General features: G+C 33.0%; 1 protein-coding gene across 2 annotated transcripts in view; it reads left to right on the top strand.

Moving 5' to 3' along the window:
- The window catches only part of LOC117922123 (receptor like protein 21-like), an 80,368-nt gene that overhangs the window by 26,728 nt on the left and 26,198 nt on the right, over positions 1 to 27,442 (top strand). Inside the window, exons 1-2 of one of the 2 annotated variants that reach the window (XM_034840151.1) lie at positions 23,910 to 24,350; positions 26,779 to 26,853. The exons of the other annotated variant lie outside the window; for it this stretch is intronic. Coding sequence (XP_034696042.1) covers positions 23,915 to 24,350; positions 26,779 to 26,853 — 511 coding nt within the window. The 5' untranslated portion in view covers positions 23,910 to 23,914. Of the gene's footprint in view, positions 1 to 23,909; positions 24,351 to 26,778; positions 26,854 to 27,442 lie in introns of those variants that run through there. 2 annotated transcript variants of the gene reach the window in all.

Genomic DNA, 27,442 nt, shown 5'->3' with positions numbered 1-27,442 from the left:
TACTAAACAATAATAAATTAATTTAGTGAGTTTTCAAATTATTGTAAAATTCATTTTCTTTCCTAGTCTTACCCTCACTGTTTATTTCTTTACATACTTAAATTAAATTAAAATCTATACAAGAAACTATTATTATTATTAATATTTCATATGTTAGCTTAAAACTAAATATTATAATTTTTATTAATTTTCAAATTCAATACATAACCAACCCATTACCCTCCCACGCACAAAGCCCTTAGAATAAAACAGTAAGCCTCATGTTTCTTCTCATTATTTATTACTATAAAAATATATTTATATATACAATCTTTTTCAATGCCTAAGTTAACACCTTGGCAACACACGCGTACTCCAATTTTTATTTTTATTTTCAAATCTAAAGCCTACACAAACAATTTATTAATTTATTTTCTAAATCTAAAATTTCTTTTCTTCCATTGATTTTTCATTGATTTTGTTTTCTATATAATTGAACTTTTATAAGTTTTCCTATTTTCATCACAAATTAATCCACATTTATAAATTTCCAATCTTTTGATTTAAAAATTAATTTAACAAACCCTAATCTAGATTGAGATCTTCCAAAGAATATCTAAAGTTTTTAAAACTAATTAACGAATATAAAATATTAATTTAAGGATTAAAATCTTACCTGAAAAATTGATCTTCAAATCTTAAACCTCCAAATATTCAGTTCTATGCTCTCTGATTTTTCTGATCTCTGTGTAAAAGTGTTTTCTAAATAAAGAATATATGAAAAATATAATTTTTATATAGGGATTTTGAATATGAAAAGATCTTTTTACCCTTATTAAATTACTTTAACTAATTATTAATTTCTAAATTACGATTTTACTCCTAAATTGGGTTTGAGGCACTACAATTGGAGTGGAACTTGAAGTCCTCTACTTTATTATTTCTATGAAACTAACTTTTTAAAATTTGGATGTCGTGGAATGCTTATAAGTAGTAAAATCTCATACATGTTTTGTTTTTAGCATAAAACTTGCTTATTATGGTTAGCTCAATATATCTCAAATATCAATATTAACAATTGAAATCCATTTATGGCAACATGATTACACAAGAAGGTTTCTTTGAAAAGATGAATTCATTATCCAATGCACTCTCCATATAGTTTAAAAACCAGCTAATCTTTTAGACCACATTATCATCAATACATAGTAGAAGTTATTACATGTCCAATGTGACATGTTTCTATGTAAAGACGTTATTTGCATCATCTTGAGTGATATTTTGCACGATGAAGAAGTGCTTGTAGAGGATCAAGAGCTAATGGTGGAAAGGATCTTTTCAATTGCAATGTTGATCGCAAATAGGCTTACTTTTGACAATTTGTTACCAATGACAATAGACATTGAAATTGTAAAATCATCAAATCTACCAAAATGAGGTTTGTGTGTCCTTGAAATACCAAGAATAATAGTTTTATTCTTCACATTGCTCCCTGATGATGTAACTTAGTTATTAATTTGAATTTTATATATTTTAGTTTTACTATAAGTTTTTTAATTAATTCTTTTAAGGATGCATGAGTCATTTTATAATTAAAATTTAATCTTTTTAAAAATTATTTTTCCTTTTCTATTTTTTAATTTAAATTTATGTGTGATTTTCATTTACCTCCTATAATTTTTTAACAAAATATAAAAGAATTGATTTTAATAACATGCATGACACGCCTTATTTTGTTAGTATATATAAACATATGTATATCAAATATTAGTATTAAAGTTAGCTAGGTGGCACAGTTGTCCCCATTCAAACTTAAGGTCATGGATCAATCCCATACTCCATAAACTCAAATTTTAAATAAAAAAAATTAGCAAACTAGGTTTCAATTTCTTTAAAAAAATTTAAATTACATTTATTTATATCTATTTCCATCCCTATCCAAAAAAATAAAAAATTTAACATGATGGGTCATGTATGGGAAATTCTCACATTGACTCTCTCTAGTTTATTTTATTTTTTTAAATCAATTTCTTTTTAAAAAATTTAAATTACATTAAAAATAAATATAATTTAAAATAAACAAATTTTATATTTTTTTGAGAAAAATAAATTTCTTATTTTATTTATGTTAATATATATAATTGGGCTAGGTAGAGTGGAACAAATAAATTTTATATTTTTTTAAAAGTAAATTTCTTATTTTATATATGTTAAAAATAAATATAATTTTATATAAATAATTGGGCATGGGACAAAGAAATAACCCCCTTTGATTCCAATCCAAATTTTAAAACTAAAAAAATAAAAATCTTAAACTCATCCTAATCTATTTATTTTTTATCCTAAACTTGTCTTATTAAGAGTAAAGCAGAGTGAGTACATGAGAAAACTTGTCTTATCATCATCCTTGCAAGTTCCAATAAGTTTATACTACAATCCATATCAAAGAATATTTATAAAGAAAGGACAACATTTATAAAGAAAGAACAACAGTGAATTTCATGAACCTTTGAAAGCATATACAAAGTTTTAAATAATATTGCTTGACATAAAAATCTTGTTTGGCACATATATCAAGGGAATACAACTAGTGCAATCTAGTTTTTTACATTAGTAAGTAATCTTGAACATCTAGAAAACTTGATCAAAATCTCTTTAATTTTATTTTCTTTGATGGTTGTATGATGAATTAGAATGCTCATATAACATGATTAAAAATTTTAAGCAAGAAAAATTAAGAAGAAAGAAAGAAGCACCATCTTCCAAATATTGCTTCCATTTCAATTCCAGGATAGCTCCAAGTAAAGAACTTTGCTCATGAATCACAACCCAAGTTGAAAATAAATTGACCATTTTCCAAGTTCAACTTTGAATTTTTTACTAGTGGAATGAAAATTGGGAAAACGTAATTAAATATAATAAAACTAGAATAGTAGATTAGGTTTGTAGGTGGAGTCTGCTTGAATTGTTGAAACGTCCAAGTCGTCGTGGGTCTAGGGGTCTCATAGCTCTATATTAATTTCCACAATCAATTTTTTTTTGCGATAAAGTCAAGTCATTGCTAACCCCCATATTAATTTGCTCTTAAAAGTCAAGTCATTGATAGCTACTAGTGGAAATTGGAATCCCACTAAACTTTTTATTGTTCCTCTTGTAAGAATATGTGAAGTAAAATATCTTCTCATTAGTCAAATTTTTAAAAAAGTAAGTTGAAAATTACTATAATCGCAAAATTGAACTTTCATGTTGATTAACTAAAGTTTGATGAACTATCTTGAAGAATCAAAGAAGGATGATAATAAGAGTTTATTTGATAAAAACAACTACTCACCAAAAAATAAAAATCTTTTAACAGCACTTTATTTAAGTGTATATGATAGATTATTTAATCTTTTTAAAAAATTATTTAATCTATTAAGTAATGAACCTTGATTTATCACTTATAGTGAAACACATTAATTAGTTTTAAAAGTTTACAATTTTGAATTACAATTTTATCTTTCAAAATCTCATTAATTCTAAATACTTGTATAAGTTTTCTAATAAATAATTTTTAGATTTTTATTGTCTTATAAACATAAAAAAAAAAAAAATTAAAAAATAGAAGTCTTAATGACTTACTAGTATGGATTAAAATTTTAATTAGATTTAAGATTTTATTTGTTTGGATCCCCAATAATACATAAAACTCCTTCTTTATTAGTATAAGTGAAACATAAATTATATTTACAAACTTACTTTCAATCTAAATATTTATATTATAAATATTATCCTTTTATATGTAAATAAAAAGTTAAAAGTTTTTTAAACATGAAATATTTTTATTTATATAATTGTTCCTGATTTTCAAAAAAAGAAAAAGAAACTTAAGTAATTATATAGTGAACATTGTATGAATGAATGTAATATTATACTAAAATAATACAATATTTAAATAAATTATTTTTGAGAGATTATATGTTTGTTTATACAATCGAATTTTTGAGGTCATATTTATAACATAGAGGAAAAAAATTATAAATTAAATAAATAGTCTTTGGACTTTAATTTTTTTATCACATAATTAGATTAAATTTAATAAATAAATTTTAAAACATAATTTCTATTTTTAAAATTTTCAATACTTATAATTTAGGACATGAATTTTTGGTTCTTAATTTTCAATTTTATCGAACACAAAGGAAAATCTTGATATATTAAAATGGGTACATTGGATGACTGAATAACATAGGTGGTAAATTTACTTTTCATATTAAAGGTTAGTAAGTGGTAAGGGCATGAGGAAGAAATTTGTTTAATATGAAAAATGGGAGCCCCTTTTGTTCACTATTATTAAAGATGACATGAAAGCATAGTTTTCTCTCCAAATAAAGCATAGATGTTCACATGGTTGGGACCCCATAAATTGATTAAAATGATGACTCTTATATATAGGTCATATGAATGAAGTAAAGTGCATACTTTTTCATCTAGTGACATATACTTACATGATATATCAGTTAATTTTTAATACATATCATGTCAAGAGTACGAATTTAGAACTAATAACCCTTTTTTTCTTTTTTCAAAAAAATACTTCTTAAATCAACTTTTCATTAGGAAAAAATAGCTACATCACCTTGACTTTAGGTATGTGATCAATTTTTCATGCATATCAACATCTTGTTATATGTAGACCACCTTGTTTCTAAATAAAAAAATATATATGTATATCTTTTATATATATATAAAATGACTAGACTTTCTTTTCTGCAACCTTCATTCATACCCACCTAAGAACTGTGTTTCCCCACCTTTCCTTTCTTTGCTCCATCTTTTTCCTTCCCCCACCTCATGTTAATCACCTTTTCATTATTTAAGGAGCAAAAGGAGCTAGTGGACCCTAACTTAGAGCACCTTTTTTCCTTTCTTCGCTCCATCTTTTTCCTTCCCCCACCTCATTTATCACCTTTCTATTATTTAGGGAGCAAAAGGAGCTAGTGGACGACCTTGACTTGGAGCACCTCCTTTCCTTTCTTTACTCCATTTTTTTCCTACCCCCACCTTATTTTATGACCTTTCAATTATTTAAGGAGCAAAAAGAGCTAGTGGATGACCTTGACTTGGGGCAATGAAAGGGCATGAAGTTCAGTAGCTTATATATTAATCAATAATAATTAATTATACCTATTTCATTGTTTCATTGTTAACATTAATGTTTTAAATATGAAGTTAAAATGATGATTATCTTAGACTCCTTCGTTCAAGTTTTAGTGTTTTCTACTTTTAGGAAATAAAAAAAATTAAATTAAAAAATAATCATACCTTCAAATATCTTTCAATATGGTCATTTAAAAATTGAAATAAGATATTGGCCTAACCACCACTTCTCCATCACATAACCTGCAACCTTGCCTCTAATATTCTAATGTGTGGAATTACTTTGGTTGTTGTTTTGAGATTCCACTTGATCCTCCATTATATTGTCGATATCAAAATTTCCATCTTCCCCATTTATATGTGCCCTGACTTTGACCTCTATTTTGTTTCCACTAATAAGAATATACTTTTCCTCAATACCTGTTTTCCGTTCATAATCAACAACAATTTAAATAATGGATGAAATAATACCACTTTTCTTATAACAATGACTTCAAGAAAACATATATAAAACATCTAAGACAAGAGTTATGTACATATTTATTGGATTTTTTTTCATTTAATTTTGTCATTGAATTTATTGTAAAAACATGAATAACATAACAACATAATATTGGAAATTACTGAAGAATTGATGGTTGGATTTTACAAATTATTACAAATTATTAGGGTTTGTATATGCCCATGATCCTCCAGAAAAATTGACCCCAAAGACAACCTCCATTGACTAATGCAAATTAATCAGAACCATTTGTCACAATTTTAATTGGTTTGAATATGAGCGTAATGGGTTAAGTGTGTTTTAGCAATTTTATGGCTTTTCCCAAGGTGTTATAAGAATTTTTTTTAAATTCTTATGAAACTAAACTAAACTAAACTAAAATAAAATTATATATATATATATATATATATATATATATATATATATATATATATATATATATATATATATTGTCCTTTTATTTACTTTAATGAAGTACAAATAAACTTTAATGTAGCATAAAGATCACACCACTATCACCACTATCATCAACACCCTTAAACCAAGAGGTATTATAACCTTCATTTTCCTTAACTTTACCAATGGAATTGTATGTTCTATATTAATTCAACCAAATATCTTTATAAATTTAAATTCATTTTCTTTTAAAATTAAAGCAAATTTCATCTTTTAACCATCTACAAGTCAAAAAGGCATATATAACTTTGACAAAAATAAACAAATCCTTATTATAATGACATCAAAACAATGGTTTAGTGGAAATGTGTATTCTTACCAAACTTACATATTCTCACCTACTAGTAAAAGGTTTTAGTCATCACTTTGATTCCTTTTCCAAATTGGATTATAATTGATGAACAAAGTTCTTCACTTGGCTGATCCTTGTATAAAAGTAAAGGTATCCTTTGTGAAATTAAATTGGTTTCTTTAAATGTAATGGTTCCACAACTCTTGAATTACTCATAAACTTTATACTACCTTTGTCAAAGTCAAGTTATTTTACAACTACTTTTTCCTAGTTTTCTCCATAATGACAACTTTATTATTACAATAATTGATCTATCTTTTATGAATCTATCTACTTTATTTGATGAGATAGTTGCTTCTTTATTCAATTACTTTTACTTTTATTGTTGAAACTTTTAAATCCTTTTACGTCTAGTTGTCCCACAATTCCATAATCATTGGTAATATCATAAAAAAAATTTCATAGTTCAATCATTTTATGAGTATTTGTAGCTAGTTTACTCAAGTGTAGTAATTTTATATCAAAAGTTTGGTAATGAATTGTCGTGCTTGCAATTTTTTATTTTTTATTTTTATTTTTAATTTGATTATATATCTCTATATATTTTGAATTCAATTTTTCTTAAGAAAACTTTGGAAAGATTCATTGGAATCAATAAAAGCAAATTTCTTTCATATGTTAAATTCTTAGTAATTTTTTTAACTAAAATTATTATGTATTTTTATATTAATTAAATCAAATGACTTTATATATTTTAAATTTATTTTTTAAATAAATTAAAGAAAAATTTATTGACCGATCATATTAAATACGAGTCAAATACGACATATATAACTTCACAAATGATAAATAAATTGTTGAGATATTAGGAATGCTTTCCTTATATCATTCTTTCCTTATATCATTTAGTGTTGAGATATTAGGAATGTTTAGATATTGGGAAAATTGAGATATTATGAATATTGAGATATTAGGAATATTGAGATATTAAGAATATTGAGATATTAGGAAAGTTAAGATATTAGGATATCAGTTGTTATTTTCTTATATCATTCTTTCCTTGTATCATTCTTTCCCATTCTTAGAATGGTGATTACCCTCTATATATACTCTGTACATGAACGAATGAAAGTATGAATGAAAAAAACTACCATTTATCAATTTGAAGATGGTATCAGAGCCATGGAACTGAAATCCTGGATATTTTGTCGCTATGGTAGTTCGACAGTGATCAACCATCCTAAGACAAGCCCTAATATTGATAAGTCAACCTTCAAATGCACTCACTGCAATAAGACTGGTCCCACCAGTCTGGATATCCCACAATTTCAAAGCGACGACTCTTGGTATGACCAGGAAAACAATAAGGAACCGAGGGTTTGAACCATAGACCTTTAGATCATGTTTAGGCTATCAACACTTTGTTATTAATGATAATAATCGTGATCAACGGAAGAAGAATTCCAAAAAAACCTCGACTGCAACTGTTGCCGAAATAAAAACAGAGGCTAATGTTGCTGAGAAAGCCTCTGCATTGGTAGCCGCTACTGATCATGGTGGTAAGTTTTTAAATACTTTTACACCTGTTAGTAATAGTGCATGGATAATTGATTATGGTGCTACAGATCATATGACTTTTGATTCTAGACAGGTTACACCCCTTAGACCTTCCTCACAAAAAATTGTTTCCACAGCCAATGGTAACACAACCCCAGTCATTGGGGAAGGATCCTTAACTCTTATTGATACTTTGAATTTGGATTCTGTTTTAGTTGTTCCATATTTAGATTACAATCTTTTGTCAGTTTCTCAAATCACTACAGCCTTATCTTGTATTGTCATTTTTTGGCCTGAATTTTGTGTGATTAAGGACATCCAAACAAGACAGACGATTGGTTGTGGTATTAAGCGGGGAAAACTCTATTACTTGTACTTGCAGTCAAAGGATTCAAATAAGTTGCAACAAGCCTTGATGGCAGATGGATCTGAGGGGGAGAAGAAAAAGTCTGAAATTTGGTTGTGGCATCGATGTCTGGGACATGCTTCCTTTGGTTATTTAAAAAAATTGTTTCCTAGTTTGTTTGCAAAGAGTGATATTTCTGGTTTCCGTTGTGATATTTGTGAATTGGCTAAAAGCCATCGTGCTTCGTTTCTGTTAATTTTGAATAAAAGTCTGTTTCCTTTTATGGTTATACATTCTGATGTTTGGGGCCCATCCAAAGTCCCAACTTTGAGTGGCTCACGTTGGTTTGTTACTTTTATTGATGATTGTACCAGAATGACATGGTTATGCTTGATGAAGACCAAAGATGAAGTGAACTTGTTGTTTCAAAATTTTCATAAAATGATTGAAACTCAGTACAATGCAAAGGTTCGGGTTCTGCGTAGTGATAATGGTGGAGAATATTAAAGTTCTGATCTTCAAAAGTATTTGGAAGGACATGGCATCATTCATTAGACTACTTGTTCCAATACACCCCAGCAAAATGAAGTCGCTGAACGAAAAAATCGACACTTGTTAGAGGTTGTTCGTGTTTCCTTGATAGCAGCAAAAACACCGATATCTTATTGGGGAGAAGCAATCACATCTGCCGCATACTTGATCAATTGGGTACCTTCTAGCTCAATTAACTTTCAAACACCTCTCCAAGCTCTTACTAATGCCATAGTTGCCCCAACCGTCCCAAATCTACCTCCTCGTGTTTTTGGTTGCATGGCATTTGTGCATCTACACAAGCACCAACGCATTAAGTTAACTTCCCATATATTGCAATGTGTGTTTGTTGGATATGCATTGCACAAAAAGGGATATCGATGTTACCATCCTCCAACTCGACAAATGTATATTACAATGGATGTGGTGTTTCATGAAGATTAGATGTATTTTTCATCTGAGTTTGAACTTTAGGGGGAGTACCATAAGGAAATTCAGACTCTCGATTATGATTATCATATCTCTGAGGAAGATGAATCTGGACAATCTGAACTAGTGAACCAGGAAGCGGGTGAGTTGGATATGAGTGGTTAAAAATTTAGGCCCGAAGATGTCTTCATTGAAATACCAAACCAATCATCGTCTATTGAGGGTGTTATTAATTTGAAACCTGATCCATTCATGAAACGGTTATCACACCGTCATAATAGAGGTATTCCTAAACCCACATATGAACCTGAATTGTCTACCAAAGTCAAATATCCCATGAGCAACTATGTGTCTAACCATCGTTTGTCTGAATCAAATAAGTCATTTGTAAATCAATTATCTACTGTAGCTATTCCTAATAGTGTGCAGGAAGCCTTAGCTGATCCAAGGTGGAAAGCAACCATGAATGAAGAGATGAAGTCATTGCAGAAGAATGAAACATGGGAACTCGTAGAATGTCCACCGGGAAAGAAGCCAGTTGGGTGTCGTTGGATTTATACTGTGAAGTACAAGGCAAATGGTAGTATTGAACAATTTAAAGCAAGACTGGTAGCAAAAGGGTACACTCAAACTTATGGAATTGACTACACAGAGACATTTGCACCTGTAGCTAAGATCAACACAGTTCAAGTATTACTGTCTTTAGCTGCAAACCTAGATTGGCCATTACAACAATTCGATGTGAAAAATGCCTTTCTGCATGGCGAGTTATCTGAAGAAGTATATATGGATCTTCCACCAGGATGCATGGTGTCAGAAAAGCAATGTCAGAAGGTGTGCAAATTGAAGAAGTCATTGTATGGGTTGAAGCAATCCCCGAGAGTATGGTTTGGAAGGTTCACAAAGTCAATGAGAGCTTTTGGCTATCGTCAAAGTAATTCAGATCACACTTTGTTCCTAAAAAAGCAACATGGTAAGATTACGACACTCATCGTATATGTGGATGACATGGTAGTTACAGGAAATGATCCTGAAGAAAGAAAAGCTCTGCAAAATTATCTATCTAAAGAATTCAAAATGAAAGATCTAGGTCCTCTGAAATGCTTTCTTGGGATTGAAGTTTCTCGATCAAGTGAAGGAATTTTTCTGTCTCAAAGAAAGTATGCCTTAGATCTTTTACAGGAGACTGGAATGTCAGGATGTCAACCTGTTAATACACCAATAGAAGAAGGTCTGAAATTGTGTGTTGAGTCTAATCAAGTATCAACCGATAAGGGAAGATACCAGAGACTTGTGGGGAGATTAATGTACTTAGCTCATACAAGACCAGATCTTGCTTATGCATTGAGTGTAGTGACTCAATACATGCATAATCCTGGAGAGCAACATATGAATGCAATCATATGTATTTTGAGGTATTTGAAGAATGCTCCTGGGAAGGGAATTTTGTTCGCTAAAAATGTTGATCATCAGAGTATAGAAGTATATACTGATGCTGATTGGGCCGGTGCAGTGGATGATAGGCGATCTACATCTGGTTACTTTACCTTTGTAGGTGGTAATCTTGTGACATGGAAAAGTAAGAAGCAGAATGTCGTCACTCGTTCAAGTGCAGAAGCAGAATTTAGAGGTATGACTCTAGGACTTTGTGAGGCATTATGGCTAAGACTCCTCTTACAGGATTTAGGTTACCTATCTAAGCAACCAATCCAATTGTTTTGTGACAATAAAGCCGCATGTGATATTGCTCATAATCTAGTACAACATGATCGTACAAAGCATGTCGAGGTGGATAGATTCTTCATTAAGGAAAAGTTGGATGATAAGATTGTGGAATTGCCTAAGATTCGATCAGAAGATCAATTGGCCGATATCCTTACCAAAGTTGTCTCAAGTCAAGTGTTCTCAAAATTTTTAGATAAGTTGGGCATGTATGACATCTATGCACCAACTTGAGGGGGAGTGTTGAGATATTAGGAATGCTTTCCTTATATCATTATTTCCTTATATAATTTAGTGTTGAGATATTAGGAATGTTTAGATATTGGGAAAATTGAGATATTATGAATATTGAGATATTAAGAATATTGAGATATTAAGAATATTGAGATATTAGGAAAGTTGAGATATTAGGATATTAGTTGTTATTTCCTTATATCATTCTTTTCTTGTATCATTCTTTCCCATTCTTAGAATGGTGATTACCCTCTGATTCATGCCTAATTGGTGTCTCAGCTGATTCGTGTCCAGCTGGTGCTCCTTGATGGCGGGAGTAATCAACAAAATTTATAACCTATAACACCATGAACTAGGGTAGCAAAGAAAAAGCTACTATAGCATAGTGGCTCTAGGATCGTTCACTGGGAAGGGTTTCCAAGCTGAAAATGATACCAATTCAAAGTGAATTGGTGCTGTTTCATTTTAAGTTTAACTTAAGAAATAAAACACAAACTTTGGTTGAAAAAGGTTTGGACTTAAATTAACAACACAACAAGTGATGAAAATTACTTAAGAAGAAAAGCATTCCTTGGAGATTCAGGTTTACAGGGGAGGTTCCTCATGCAATAGCATAGCTCCGGTCAATTGGTTCAATTCCTCGCATTAGAGAATTAACATAAAGTCAATTCTCTAACAGGTGCTGCACAAATGCATCCCTCAATTGGATTTCAGCTTTAATTCTCTCACTGATGCAACTTGTAATGGTTCAAGCCTCTCACTTAGCCTTTACCATTCAAGGTGATCTTTAACCTTGGACTTTCCTTCACAAGCTCGCAAGAGATAACTAATGGATGTCTCCTTAGAGTCCAAAAGCTTACCAAGTGTTGGTAATTCTAGAGAATCCTACCTTCAAGTCACCTCCCAGAGGCTCGCAAGGGGTAAACTAGTGCATCTCCATGGTTAGAGATCACTTGCCTTACCAAGTGTTGGCCCAGGTGACTCCAAGGCGTTTTAAGTTAACTAAAAACATAGAAACCATTCATGGGACACACTTTCTCTTCATTCATAGCTGAAACCACAAAGCTTCTGATTCTTGCACTTGGAACCTTTCCCGGTAACCTTCATTCCAAGGAACTAAAAGGTTTAGTTACTCATTCTCTGGAGAAAGCTCCTCAGAGAGTGCATAACTTAGTAAATGAAAAATACAATCAAAGTGAGAAGGTAAGGTAGAGCTCAAGCTCTGTATTTTACTTCCTTTGAAACTTACAAAAGGTTCATCACCCTTAGAACAAACTCCTGGGGCTCTATTCTATATCAAAATTACATTAACAGCTATTACATGGATATTTAGCCATTTTCCTAACTTAAAAGCTAAGGAATCCTATAATTGGAGGGATACAAGGAGAATTTGGGGATTTAGACAACAAAAATCTAATGAAAAATATCTCCAAGTGTCGGTTACAAATATCGGGAAGCACTAAGGACCATTTCGTAGGTGAAAAAGAGGTTGCGAAATTTCGCAGACAAACAAGAAGGGCTGCGAAATTACTTCGCATCAAAAGGCTGATTCCGCAGCGCTGCGAAGTTAGCTTTCCTCTTGTGGTGTTTGGCTTCCATCGCGTCGTGAAACTTCAGGGGAAATCCATAGCACTGTGCAAAAAGGCTGCGAAATCATTCCGCAACAAAAGAGTGATTTCGCAGCACTTTGCTGAATCCTTCCTTCAACTTGGAGCAGTTGTCTTCCAAAGGCTGTAACTTCCTCATTTCAGCTCCAAATCTTACACGGTTTGAAGCATTGGTTTGTTGACTTCCTAAGCTTTCAAATGAAATATAGCATGCATAAATTGGACATCATGAAGTGCTCCAAAAGTGGCTGAAATGACTGTCATCAAGAATGCCTCATGACAGATTTCTCTTTGCTTCCCCTCCTTGTATTTCAACTTTGCTTATGGCAAAGGACTTCAAAGCTTTGGTTCTTCATGCCTTTGAGCTTCCCATTGATTTGCCAAGGATTCCAATTAACTCTCCTCAATCTCATATTGCTTTGGTGATCAAAAAGCTATCAAAACACCAAAACTTAAGACAATTTGATTAGAATTGATCGAAAGGGGCCTTAACATGTTAATTGGGTTAAAAGGCAATAACTACTACTCAAAAGTGTTTAAAAGGATTAATTACAAGCTATCAAATAGCACTTTTTGAGTAGTAATCACTCCCCCCAACTGACATATTGCTAGTCCCTTAGCAATGAATGAGAGAAAAATAAAAATAAACAATACTATAATTTACAACATCATGCTAATCACTTCCAATAAAATATTTAAGTGGCATGACTGACAAACTCTCACATGGAACATTAAAGAAATATAACCTCAAATTTCAACAAGAGTTATAAAAAACTTTGCTAAATACCATTGATCAAGGGAATGCATTATGCAAATTGAAGTTTTAAAATCATTTTCACTTCCAAAGAACCAAACTTTATTCTTCCACAAAAAAAAAAAAAAAGTGTAAGATGATAGCTTCCGAATATAGCATGCTAAACTAATCTCTCCCCCCAACCTATCTCTTTTCAATACTTAGCAAGCTGACCAAATTCAATAGGCAGAGAGCACACTTTTTTTTTTTTTTTTTTTTTTTTTAAAGTACCAGGCTTAAGGGGTATTCTTTTCTGTTTTGTCCATGTAACGGGGGTCCATCGATGACTCCCAACCAATTAAGGTTTAGGGCATCAAGCTTTAAGGATCTTTCAACCACTAACTCCTCGGATTTTACCCCGGACTTTTTCATATACCCTTTTTGCCTACCATATGCTAACTCCACCTATCCACCCTTGTAACGAGCATTGAAGCAGGTGACTCCCAACCAATTAAGGCTTAGGGCACCAGGTTTTAAAGGTTTTCACCATATACCCCTCAGACCTTGCTCGGGTTTCAAGGCAAGCAAACATTTTATTATTTTTTTTCAAAGGCTCATTGGCCTTTCATAGGGTGTCTCAATATCATTAAAATGAGGTCAAAGGTACCAAGTCCCAAAATTTTCTAAGTCAAAGGGGGAAATAGTTTTTCATCTTATAATCGGAATCTATTGTGCACAGTGTGTGAATAGTTTAAAGTGGAATGACTAAACTTGATTTCAATAGAAGTTTCAACAATTGAACCACTTTAGCAAGCATAATCCAAACTCTAAGTTGGATGCAAAGCAAAAGTTCAATTTCTCCTATTTTAATTTGAAATTTTTTCCTCATAAACCATGGAGATTAAAGTAACAAGCAAAAAACTACAACTACTTTACTAGACAAGGCTGAATTATCAAAATAACTTAGCATACTTCCTTCAACTTAGCAAACTTCCTTCCTCATTTCTCCCCCCCAACCGAGCTGAGCATTGTCCTTAATGTGATATGGGCGATTGAAATTAAAGGGAGGAAGTGGTACCTCCTGACTGATATCAATTTCGAATACTGATTGGAGAAACCACATGTTTCAAAAAGAATAAAAGGTGTGAGCAAAGGAAATAAGAATAAATTAATGCTAAGAGTTAACAAAAAACTAGACTTTGTATTACTTTAATCATTTGAGTACATTTGGAAAAGAAGTAATACAAGTAATCCAAGTAATCCCCATATATGATATCAAAATGTGGGGGATTTCATATATGACTAACTAAAACAAAATACATAAAGGAAATATATAATAGATATATATATGTTCAGATAGGAGGGTGATGCTGCTGCTGATGGCCTAAGCAGATGGCTCTGCCTCTTGGGTAATTGACTCATGAGGGGCCTGAGGCTCTGTGGCCTGAGAGTGTGGCTCTGCTGCTGATAGGAGACCAAGATGCTGCTGGAGCTGGCTCAAGATGGTAGTGTGGTGAGCCTGAGTGGTCATCATCTGCTCCTGGCGAGCTCTCAAAGCTGCCATCTCCTGAGCAAGGCTGCTCTGAGTGTTGAAGGCTGGCGTTACCAAGATCACTCCAGTTTCCTGATTTACTCGCCTCCTCAACTAAAGAAGATGCTTCCTTCCTTTGACCTGCAAAAGATGTTCGGACAGGGGGTCCGAACACACCCTCCGATGCCTTTGTTAGTTTTTTTCTCTAGCATATTGATATTTTTATGGGGGCCCTCTCTTTAGAAATGCTTACTTTCTTTGACTATGTGAGGGCCTTTTTATAGCGCCAGGAGCTTTGTCCCTTTTAATGGTGGGAAGACTTTTTGGTTGTCATGATGGTGCTTAGAGGGTGGCAGAACCATCATTATCCTATAGGCAGTTGTCAAAAATTGTTGGAGGGATGGTTTGCTGTCATCCTTGTCTTTTCACTTTGCAGGCGACGCATGGCAGGTCGCCTGAAGTGACCTAGGAAGGTCCTGTCGAGCATGCTTTTAGCAAAATGAGTAATGATTGCCCATGAAACACGATCAAGAATCTTGTTTGAGACGCTAGCCACTAGGTCCGGACTGGATATCCGGACAGGGAAGGTATGTGCCGTATGTCAGTCCACGTGACCGTCCGGACAAAGGGTTAGACGCGCCACATGTCAGTCTATGTGAACATCCGGTTAGAGGATTGGACGTGCCACATGTCCAATGGAGGAGTTCCTTGTGAGGCCGCCATGTGTACGCCTAGGGGTGGTCCCTACAATGCCCCCCTTTTAACTCAACTATTTTGCCCGATCAAAAAAGGCGGGTTAAAATGATGCCTTCAGCCTCCTTTTTCCTTTTTAGGGGTCGCATGACACATGGCACCCAAAAGAGGGGAGAGGGGGGACATTTATGGCGAGCCACCGTTCTTGGGATGGCTACCAAGCGACGTGTCGTTTCGATCGTGGTGCGGCTGGGTGCCTAGTCGTTTGGGGTCCTGAGGGGTTTCATCTCATAAATAGGAAATCCACCCCCCTCCCGCGGCTGCATTTTCTCTCTATTTCTTTCTCATCTGGCAGTGACTAAGATTTGCTTCCTAAGGTTTCCGTCAACGGTGCTCCTCTCGCGTCTTCTCGATCGGTACATTTGGGTGACTGCGGCTTGGCTTTCCTTCTTTTTGCAAGCTTTTGCTAGGTATGCTCTCTATCTCTACCCTTTCATCTTCTGCTTCTCGTTTTTTTGATTTTCCTTGGCTTGTTTGGTGTTTGTTTATGATTGAGGGGTAGAGGTGATGTTTGGGGTTTTTGGTGGGTTGGGAAATAGCTTTACTGGACTTTGCAGAAGGGGAATGCATAGGTTTGTGCAAGAGCATCATACTTTGCGAGTGACGTGCTTTACTATTTTGGGGCTAGGGTTGCATCTGGGTTATTTTGTTGTTTTGAGGTTTTGTTGAGCCTGCTGCAAATTTTGTTGCCCCCTTGTCGTGCCTGTGAATGGCTGAATCACTTCTTGGGTAGGATTAGGAGTTGAATATCAGTCTTAGGGTTCCTGACTTGGGGAGGTTGCTGTCTTAGGCATGTTAGTTAGCTTAGGCCTTTTAGGGAGTTGTCCACAGGGCGGTAGGGCCGGGTAACTATCTTCTAACTGTCAGCATTATGCCATGCAAGTTTTGTCTCGACCCCACGCTCCAAAATGCTTGTGAAAAAAGATGTACTTTCTTCCAATGCGGTTGGAACAAGTGGGAAGGGTGGATCCGGACGCCCCTATCCGGGGAAGCCCACTGAAGTCCTGAACGAGCGGGAGTTTCGTGACCACTTCTGTCTTTTGAACAACGTCTCCGTTTAGTTAGTGGATGAGGATGCCATGTCCACAGAGAAAGCCGGGCACAATGCCATTTATTTCACAAATGAGCAATTCAATGCGGGGCTCCGTTTTCTTCTTCCGTCCATTTTCAAAGAATTCCTCCATTACACTCAAATTCCTCCAGCCTACATCCATCCCAATATCGTGTCGGTGTTGATGGGGTGAAGCATCCTGAATATGCTGTTCAACTTGGACCTTTTCCTGCTGGAGGTCCTCTTCATTTATATCCTCAAGAAGAGAAAAAAAGACATTTTCAGTATGTTTGCACATATTCCGTCTCTTCAACTAGTGACCAACCTTCTTTATTAGAACAAAGGGGGAGCCAAAGGGCACGTACTAGTCAGGGGACCATGGGCTGGTTTGGCAGAACACCTAGAAAGGGATTTCAACCCCAACTATTTGCTGAAGCTTCCGGGTAGGGGTAGCTTTTGGTGTCCATTCCTTGTTGAATTTCGAGGCTTGAGTTAATTTCATTAGATGACCAACCCCCTTTATTCTGGCTTATGCAGGTTCACATAGGAGGGGCTGCTTGGTCGAGTGGGTAGAGAAGGCTTCATTCGACCATCTAAACAAGCTGTTCGAGATTACTGCCATCAAGAGATACCACTAGACGCTCCTTTATGCCTGGAATCTATTGGCAGTTGTCCAGGAACCTCAGCCATACGTCCTCAACATCCTCCCTAGGCGGCTACCGAAGGTTGTGGTTCCTGGGGAACACTTTGTGTCGAATGACTTCCCATTCTACGCAAAGGCTCGCTAAGAGCGCCTCGATCAACAGGAGGAGAAAAGACATGAGGGGACGTTGAGGAAAGCGCCCGGTGAGAAAGGCCACGGTTCGTCTCCTGCGATCCGCCCTCCGACTACAAAGAAGAAAAAGAAGACTCTTGCACAGGCAATCAAAATCGTGTCTCCAGCTCCCGAGCCTTCGTCTTCTTCCACAGTTTCAACGTCCGGCCGATCAGACGGCTCCACCCAGGCTTCCGAGGGTAACTCTAATTCACTGTGACTTGACACTGTCAATCCGGGGATTGACCTTTCCCAGATCGAGTCGAAATTTATTGGCTTGAGAGTTGTAGATGAGCCGGAGGAGGAACAAGATATGAACAATTTAAGAGTCGGGTTTATGGAGGGGCACCGCAAACGATTGTACGAAGCAATCGACATTGTCTCTCCCCCAGCCAAAAGGGTTTGCCCAGAGAAGGCTCAGGAGGGTCCGGTTGGGGAGGGCTTTCTCCATCGACTGTGCCTCATTTGGAAGTAGTGGGCCCTAGCGCAGCGACAGTGACTCAACCAGACGTAGCGGGGCTTACCGTAGCGGCTGTTATCTAGCCAGACGCAACTGCGCCCAACAACGTTCCGGCTGTAGAGGAGGTTCGCGGGTAGGAGGCGGGTCTGGATGCCGCTGTCGCTGTGAGGGCCCCAGATGAGAAGGGTAGTCCAATCCCTGCAGCCCCTCCAAGCTGGGGGGAACTAATGGAGATGTTGAAGGGAGTGTCGTGCTTCATGGACGCCAAAGCTCCCTCTATGAAGATGTCTGACTTCTTTCCCCTTACCAAGCGGATATCTGTAAATATGAGTGGCAATCATCCTACCTTCGTTTAAGCCCGACTCCCTTTTAGCACCCCTGAGTCTGCTGTGTCTTGTATCCAGCATCTGCAGGAATGGACGGTGCCAAAGACTGCAGAAGTGGTAATCCCTTTTATCTTGCCTTCTTTTTCAGCAATGCATATTCCATCACTTGGTGCTAACTTTGGCTGCTCCTGCCTCTACTAGGTTATAGCTAGCATCCGTAACATGATGCGATAGCGTGCACAACTTTTTAAGCGGCTGGAGGTGGCAGAGGCTATGCGGGCCTTCATCTTCCATCACCCGGGCGGTGTTGAAGAAATGCACTGGAAGTTAAAACGGGTGGAGACTGACTTGACCGCCACTCAGAAAGCTGTTGTGGATGGGACGGAGGTGCTGAAACTAGCTGAGGAGGAGAAGAGAGCTATTCGGGCTGAGGTGGACCGACTGAAGGAGGAAAGGGAAGCCATGGAGGCTAAGTACAAGGGGGTGGAGCAGGAGAACTCCCAACTGAAGAAGAAGATGGATGAGCTCCAGGCTAGTCTCGCGACCCAAAAGAAAGAGGTGAAGGAGCTGCAAGCAGGCCTGTTTGCCCAGAGGAAAGAGATGAAGGCCAGTTTTTTTGCTCAGAAGAAGGAGTTGGAGATGGAATATCAGAGGCAAGTGGACGAGATGTACTTCTTCGGCTACCGTTGTTGTATGAAGAAGAATGGTATCATCTGGGCTACTAGCTCAGAAGGTACAAGGAGGGCAACCACAAAGACCTTAGTCTTAAGTTCGAATCCTAGGAACGTCACTCTAGGTGCTGCATTGGCTCAGCCTAGGCACCAAAGCCAAAAATCGGGTCACTTTGGCATCGATACAAATGATGGCAACACCCAAATGTTGCAAAAAAGGCCGACGTTTTTGTTGTACATTTGTATCTAGGGGCCTAGGCGATGCCAATGCGGCGCCTAAGATTTTTGGCTCTGGTGCCTAGGCTGAGCCAATGCGGCGCCCAGAGTGGCCTCCCAGGATACAAATGTACAACAATGAGTACTTGATTACAAATGTACACTAGAGCCAAAAATCTCGGGCACCGCATTAGCATCGCCTAGGCCCCTAGATACAAATGTACAACAATGAGTACTTGATTACAAGATATTATTTGTGAATTTGGTGATCTCATTACACCTTAATTATTCATAATCTTTATATCATCTTGTTGAAGTACTCAAGTCATTTTACATGTACTTTTTTTATGGTGATTAATTTTTTTTTTTAATCTACATGCCTTACTGAGTAAGGCAGCTTACTTGTTTATTCTTTCTTTCATCATTGAAACTCTCAAATCCTTGTATCTAGTTGTTTCACATTGCCTCTCTACCGCATTAAGGTTTCAAATTGCATCAGTGCATAATCTGATATCTGCTTTGCGGTATACCTCCCTTCAGTTTCTAAATTTTGACACCTTAGCCCGTAGTGTCAATTTCAAGCAGTGCGATTCATCCACATCCCAGCCAACCTTAGGTCAAATTTCTGGACCTTGCTTGCATATTTTCAGTTTTGAATTTGTTTTGAAACTGAATTTCAATTTCAATTTCATTGGGTTAAGCCTTCGTTCATGGTGGTTCATATTCTCACTTATTTGATTTTGTCCATGTATCTATATTGGTGTATATTTCGACCCACATTAGGTCATCATATATATCTTTTATGTATTATTTGGATGTTCAATAAATCAATAAAATGTGAAAATTAATAGAAACCATAATTGTTCATGTTTAATGGGTACCTCATATTTTCTCACTAGCTAATCTGACTCTTAGATACATTGTCCATTTATAAACTTTTCTTTTCATGGAGTTACATATGGTTTTCTTTGTTATTTTATTTTCACTTTTAAAATAAATAAAATTAAGTGATGACTTTAAATCTTAATAAATACAAATTGATTTTCTCAAAGCAATACCTTTCTCACAGTCCAATTATTGTCGTGTAAGTAGGGACACATAAAAAATGTGGTCCACAGTAGGTGACAATATTATATGAGACTTTCTTTGGTTTGTTCTAACTTATAAATAGTGTTATTAATCATATCATAAAAAATTTTATGGTTTATTTTTTATTGATGTAAAATTATTAGTAAAATTTTTTAGTTTTTATGAAAATTATTATATGTTTTTATATTGATTTAACCAAATATCTTTACACATTTAAATTCATTTTCTTTAAAAATAAAAGTAAATATCATCTACTAACCATCTACAAGTAAAAAAGGCATATATATATAACTTTGACAACAAGAAAAAAAAAAGAAAAAAAAAAGTTAATCATTATCATAATAACATCAAATCAATGATACACTGGAAAAGTGTATTCCTACCAAGCCTGCATGTTCTCACCTACTAGTAAAACGCTTTAATCAACACTTACCAAACTTCCGTATTCTCACCTACCAGTAAAATGCTTTAGCCATCGCTTAAAAAGTGAGTTCTTTTTTCAACTTGACTATATTTATGAACAAATTTTTTCACTTGGCTAATCCTTGTATAAATGTAAAGGCATCACTTGGAAAATAGGAATTTTTAGATAGCTATCAGCCTTTTTTTCAAGCTTGGAATATGTTTTTCTAATTAAAAAAAGGGGAAAATATGTCATTTTTCAAGTTGCCAAATTTTTTACTTGTATGTGTGAATATTAAGACTTGATAATGGATAGTTAATTCTTTTAATACCTTATTGGATTGACTTGATTATACTAGCGATCAACTTATTTTTTGTGAAACTAAAATTGTTTATTTAAATCTAATGGTTCCCTCACTCTTTAATTACTCATAAACTTTACATTACCTTGTCGAGGTCAAGTTATGTTATCATTACTTCTTCCTAGTTTTCTATGACTTGACAATTTTATTTTTGTAATAATTGATTTATCTTTTGTGAATCTACCTACCTCTTTATTACTACTTACTTTTATTGTTAAAACTTTTAAATCCTTTTATTTCTAGTTGTCTCACAATTCCATAATCATTGGTAATATTATATTAACTTTTTCACAATCCAATCATTTTTTAAGTATTTGTAATTAGTTTACTCAAGTATATTAATTTTATATCAAAAGTTTGATAATGAATCATCATGCTTGTAGTTATTGTTAATTTGATTATATATCTCTATATATTTTGAATTCAATTTTTCTTAAGAAGACTTTGGAAAGATTCATTAGAATCAATAAAAGTAAATTTTTTGGAGAAGTGAAATTATTCGTAGTTTTTTTTTATTTTACTAAAATTATTATGCATTTTTATATTAATTTAATCAAATGACTTTATATATTTTAAATTAATTTTTTTTAAAAAATTACAGCAAATTTTATTGACTAACCATATTAAATATAGTCAAATAAGGCATATATAACTTCACAAATGATAAGCCAATCACCATACTAATGGTGTCAAATCAACAATGTAATGGAAACATGAATTGTCTTCCTTTACCAAGTCTTCATATTCTAATTTATTAATAAAAAGGTGTAGTCATGACTTGGAAAGTGAATTCTTCTTTTTTGACTTGGACTACAATTCATGAATAAAATTAATCATTACGTCCTTCCTTGTATAAAAGTGAAGGCATCATTGGAAAGTATGAATATTTCTTTAATACCACATCATTTTTTACTTGTACTTTGTCTTCTTCTTTTTTAAATTGAAATGTTCAATCCTTTTTTTAGTAATTAAAAAATGAAAATAAAAAAATATATCAATTTTCAAACAATGCTTAGCTTTTTTACTAGTAGGTGAGAATATAAAGACTTGGTACGAGATAGTTAATCCTTCTAGTACATTATTAAATTAGTGAGTACTTGATTACAATTCATTATCAGTGAAATTGCATTTGTTTGTTTAAATTTGGTAATTTCATAACTCTTTGATTACTCACAAACTTTATATCATCCCATCCAAGTTAAGTACTCATCTTACAATTATTTTTTTATAGTGCTTAATTTTATTTTATTTTAACTTATGTCTGCCTTATTGGATAAAGTAGCTTATTTGTTTACTCTTTCTTTTATTATTGAAACTCTCAAATCCCTCATATCTAGTTGTTCCACAATTCCTAGTCACTAATAATTCTATATTATATTTTCAAAGTTCAATCATTTCACAAATACTAGCAGGTAACTTATTCATTTATGTCAATTTTATAATGGAACTTATTAGGTAATGAATAATAATGCATGCATTTTTTTTTGTTAATTTAACAAATATCTCTATATATTTTAAATTTAATTTTTCTTAATAAAACTTTCAAAAAGCAAGAGGTATTTCATGAAGCATTTATGGCTGCATTGTTGAAAAATGATCATTTATATAATTTGAAAGTAGGTTTTTTCCATAGTTCATTAAATGACAATATTAGATGAAGATTTTCTTTAATTTATTATAGAATATAAACGTATTATCTATTATATAGTAAAATTTTTATATTATATTTTTCATAGATGAAAATGGATATGTTGGCTTTTCATTAATATCTTTGGACATATGATAAGAAATAAAATTATCCTAGGACAAATCAAGGTTCTCATGATATCTTTTTGAAACTCAGGGAGATTAAGTAAACTAATAAGAAATTAAATTAGAAGTAATGAAATGTAAACAGGTGTTTGGAAAAAGAAAAAAAGTCAGGTTTGGACCTCTAAGACTAAAGAAACGAGACACTACCCAATTTATGAATTAATTAAACAAGCATACACATTATTGATGTTAGATAATGTTTTTCCAATCCCATGACCAGTGAAGCCTAATTTGTTGTTGCTAAATATTTGATACAAAGCTAATAGCATTGATAAATGAAAGATGATGTCTTCTCAATGGCATTGAAGTGTTTTTTATTTTATTTAAATTTTTTTATCAAATATCTTCTTAGAAAATTTCATGGTACCATGGATGTATGTACTTTTTAAAGTCAATCTTAACCAATGGATTCCAAAAATCAAGACAGGTTTTTTAGACTTCCAATATATGATAGAATGCACCAAGTATGGTATAGTTGTACCTTATCATTTTAACAAACCTTATTATTTTAGCATTAATTTGAAACTCAAAAGTGAATAGCTTAGTTATTAATTTATAGTATAAAAGAAATATATCAAAAGGGTTGCTTTATTCATTTGATTTTAATCGACCACTTCCAATGATATGAAAAAATAGAAAAATTTAGTTAGTTTGTTTGCATGCTTAAATATATAGGTAAATAAGAATCTCAAATTTAATATTAATATGAAAATAAAGATGACTTGAATGACTCTCACATGAAAATTTTAGTTGGAAATAATTGATTCTTCAACATATGATATACCACGAGCCCCATCAAACTACCAGTCAAGACCCTTCATATGCAAGAAAGAGGTACCAATTAGTTTATATACTCTTATTTAGTGGTATGTCTAAGAGTGGTTTGGTAGTGGCTTTCTTATGTCTCTCATGTGTGGACTTTCAATGGAGAGTTTGTCATCAAAACATTTGTCATGGGTTTTATTATTACTCTTGATTCAAATATGTAAATGCAAAGGTTGCAATGAAGAAGAGAAGATGGGTTTGCTTGAATTCAAGGCCTTTCTAAAATTGAATAATGAGAAAGCAGATCTTCTTCTCCCTTCATGGATAGGTAACAACATCAGTGAATGTTGTAGTTGGGAGCGAGTTATTTGTGATCCTACCACAAGTCGAGTTAAGAAGCTTTCTCTCAACAACATAAGGCAGCAACAAATTCTCTTGGAAGACTATGGTTGGTCAAATTATGAAAATGACAAATTCTGGTTACTAAATACATCTCTATTCCTTCCTTTTGAAGAGCTTCAGGATCTAAATTTGTCTGCAAACTCATTTGATGGGTTTATTAAGAATGAAGGTATGTTAGCTCTCATCTTTTCAATTTCTTTTGGCTTGTACTCTAAGCATTTATAGAATGGTTTTCATATACATTCTAAAGGACCTACTAGCACCTGTTCTTAAAAATTAGATCACCCCACCACTCAGCCACCTTCCATTCCAAAAAAGCCTCTTCTGCATCATTTTGACCAAAAACCAGAATGAAGTCCTCGATCCACTTCTGAGTGTCACTTACCATTCCTTGCCACCGGCCGGTATAGTCATTGGCAAGGGGTTGCCCGTGGTCCCTTTTATGGTTGTTTGGTGCAGAGGTGAGGATGGGTTGGTCCGATTTTCTGTGTTGAGCTTTCTGTTGGTCATTTCTGTCTTGGTTTCTAAAATTTCCAATTGACAGAGCTCAGTTAAAGGACCAAAAAATTGACACATCATATTTCATATAAAATCGCTTCATTGTTTGTGTTTTAATTTAATTAATTTTCTAGGTCTTCGTTCCAATCCTGATTTCATGGGTTTTTGTACAAATACTTTTATAGTTCATATAAAAGTGCTCCATTCTTTTGTATTTTAATTTTATCAATATTTTTATTTCCTTCCAAACCAGATTTCAAGGGCTTTTGCACAAATATAATAATTTCCTAAAAAAAGTTTAAAAATAAGTTTTTATCAAAAATAATTTTTTATGAAATTTGTCTTTTAAAAAAGACAGATTAAGTATAAAAGTTTTTGATGTCTTTTTAGAAATTGAATTCAATATAAAAACAAAATAAGTATGATAAAGTGGTCAAAGCATATATATATATAAAAGTTTCTAGATTTCATTCTATATCTTTTTAAAAATAAATACAAAGAGAAAAGAAAAAGAAGATATGTAATGGAAGGGTGAAAGGGTGAAGAGTTCTTGTGGTTGATATGTATGGGTGGACTTCGATGGATGGATTATTGACACGAGGACTCCACACTTTTACTCATCCCTAGTCATTCCTCGTTCAATTCATTCCAACTTACATGCAATTGGGTCATTGTTCTCATTTGTATTCAAAAATAAAAATATTGATAATCATAGATATATTGATACTTGAATTTTACGAATATATTGGATATATAAAATGAATATAGATAATTATTAAAAATATTAATAATTTTATTTATAATTTTATATTTGTCTTAAATTTAATTAGTATATAAAATAAATTATAAGGTAATTAAAATTAACTTATTTATAATAATTTTATTTTAATTAATTTATAAAATATATTATAATACATAAAAATATATGTATAATAATCATATATAAAAACAATTTTAAGCACATACTAATATATATATATATATATATATATATATATATATATGTTATAAAATAAGTTTGATTTAATGGTAAAAACCATTTGTTTTAAACCAAAGCATTTGTGTTTGATTCCTTATCTTATCTTGTTTATGAAAACTTCATTTTGTATAGCCTCTATTTTAAGGTGCTGCCTTTTACACCACTTGGCCACATTAGATGGGTTGGATATAAGTCTGGGCCAAATCATTGGGCTTGATTCATCTTTCGGCCCATTAGAGAATATTTAAAAGTCAAGTCATCATTTATAGGTTGGTTGAGCTAATCCAACATTGGCCATTGGACATAAATTAAAAGTTTGGGCATTAGAAATCATCTATATATCCCTATTTTTTGTTGATATATCTCTAAAATTTCAGCTATTTTTTCCATTCAAGGTCGGTTTTTTTTTTTTTTTTTGTGTCACTAAATATTGGAAATCACCGATGATATATAGCCGATATTTCCCGACTAAATACAATATTTTTGTCAATTGATATATCTTACCTATATATCATATTCATCTTCTCCAATACACGATATATTACTTATATCTCGATATTTTCGTTCTTGTTTGCATTTACATGGTGCATAGTTGTATGTATAGGTGTCTCCAAGCTGCTCATCTCATTTTATTTTATTTTTAAATTCTATCTTTCCACATGAAAGGTATTTATTCCAAATAAAAAATAAAAAATGAAGGCTTGTTTTGTGACACTTCTTTTAAAATTTATTTTCTAGCTTCAATAATATTACTATTTCCTCAAAATAAGATTATTTAGAAATTTATTCTTAAAAATAATTTTTAACTAACAAAATATATATATCTATATTCCTTTAATTAAAATTCTATTACTCCTTTGCAGGATTTAAAAGTTTGTCAAGTTTAAAGAAGTTAGAGATCTTGGACATTAGTGGTAATGAGTTTGACAAAAGTGTCATAAAATCTTTGAGTACAATAACATCACTCAAGACATTGGTTCTTTGCAGCATAGGACTGGAGGGATCTTTTCCATTCAAGGCATGTTATATTTCTATATTATTTCTTTGAAATTAAATATAATATATTTCTAGCTTTTAAAATTCCTTAGTCAATCTCTCTTTTTATTCATATTTGGTGCAGAGTTAGCTAGTTTGAGAAACTTGGAAGCATTAGATCTAAGCTACAATAATTTGGAAAGCTTTCAACGAGTGCAAGGTATTTTATTAACTTGGTAAAAAAACTTATGATATTTTTTATTAAATTAATTGTCAAATTAACGACAATTCCTAATCATTAGTTATTTTTCTTTTATATTATCATAAATTTTCATTTGAAGTAGTCTCAATCATCCACAAAATTTTAAGTTCCTATTAGATGCAGGATGCTAGCATGTGAAACATGTATGATATAATTAATATTTTCTTAAGTAAATGAATATATTTTTTTTATATAAATTAATTTGATTATCAATGAATATTTACATGTACACTATTGGTATAGTATTATTGATATTTTAAAATAGTATTAGAATAGTTTACCTTTTCCCAATTAAGTTGATCTTTGTTAAATTAAGTGCATCCAAAGATCAATTTAATTGTTAAATTAAGAAATACTAGCCAGAAATGGAATTACATTACTCGTTGTTTAACAAGGTTAGATCATCATCAAATAATGGAAATGATGGAGTTAAAATGTCCTAAAAATAATATAAAAATATATAAAAGGAATTAGAAATTGATTCTTAAAGAAAAAGAACAAATGATTCCATGTAAGTTGCTCTTCAAAAACTAGATGGGTTTGAAAA

This window comes from Vitis riparia, chromosome 9, assembly GCF_004353265.1.
Source record: "Vitis riparia cultivar Riparia Gloire de Montpellier isolate 1030 chromosome 9, EGFV_Vit.rip_1.0, whole genome shotgun sequence".
In the NCBI taxonomy this organism is placed as follows: Eukaryota; Viridiplantae; Streptophyta; class Magnoliopsida; order Vitales; family Vitaceae; genus Vitis; species Vitis riparia.
This window is presented reverse-complemented; position numbering and strand designations above follow the sequence as displayed.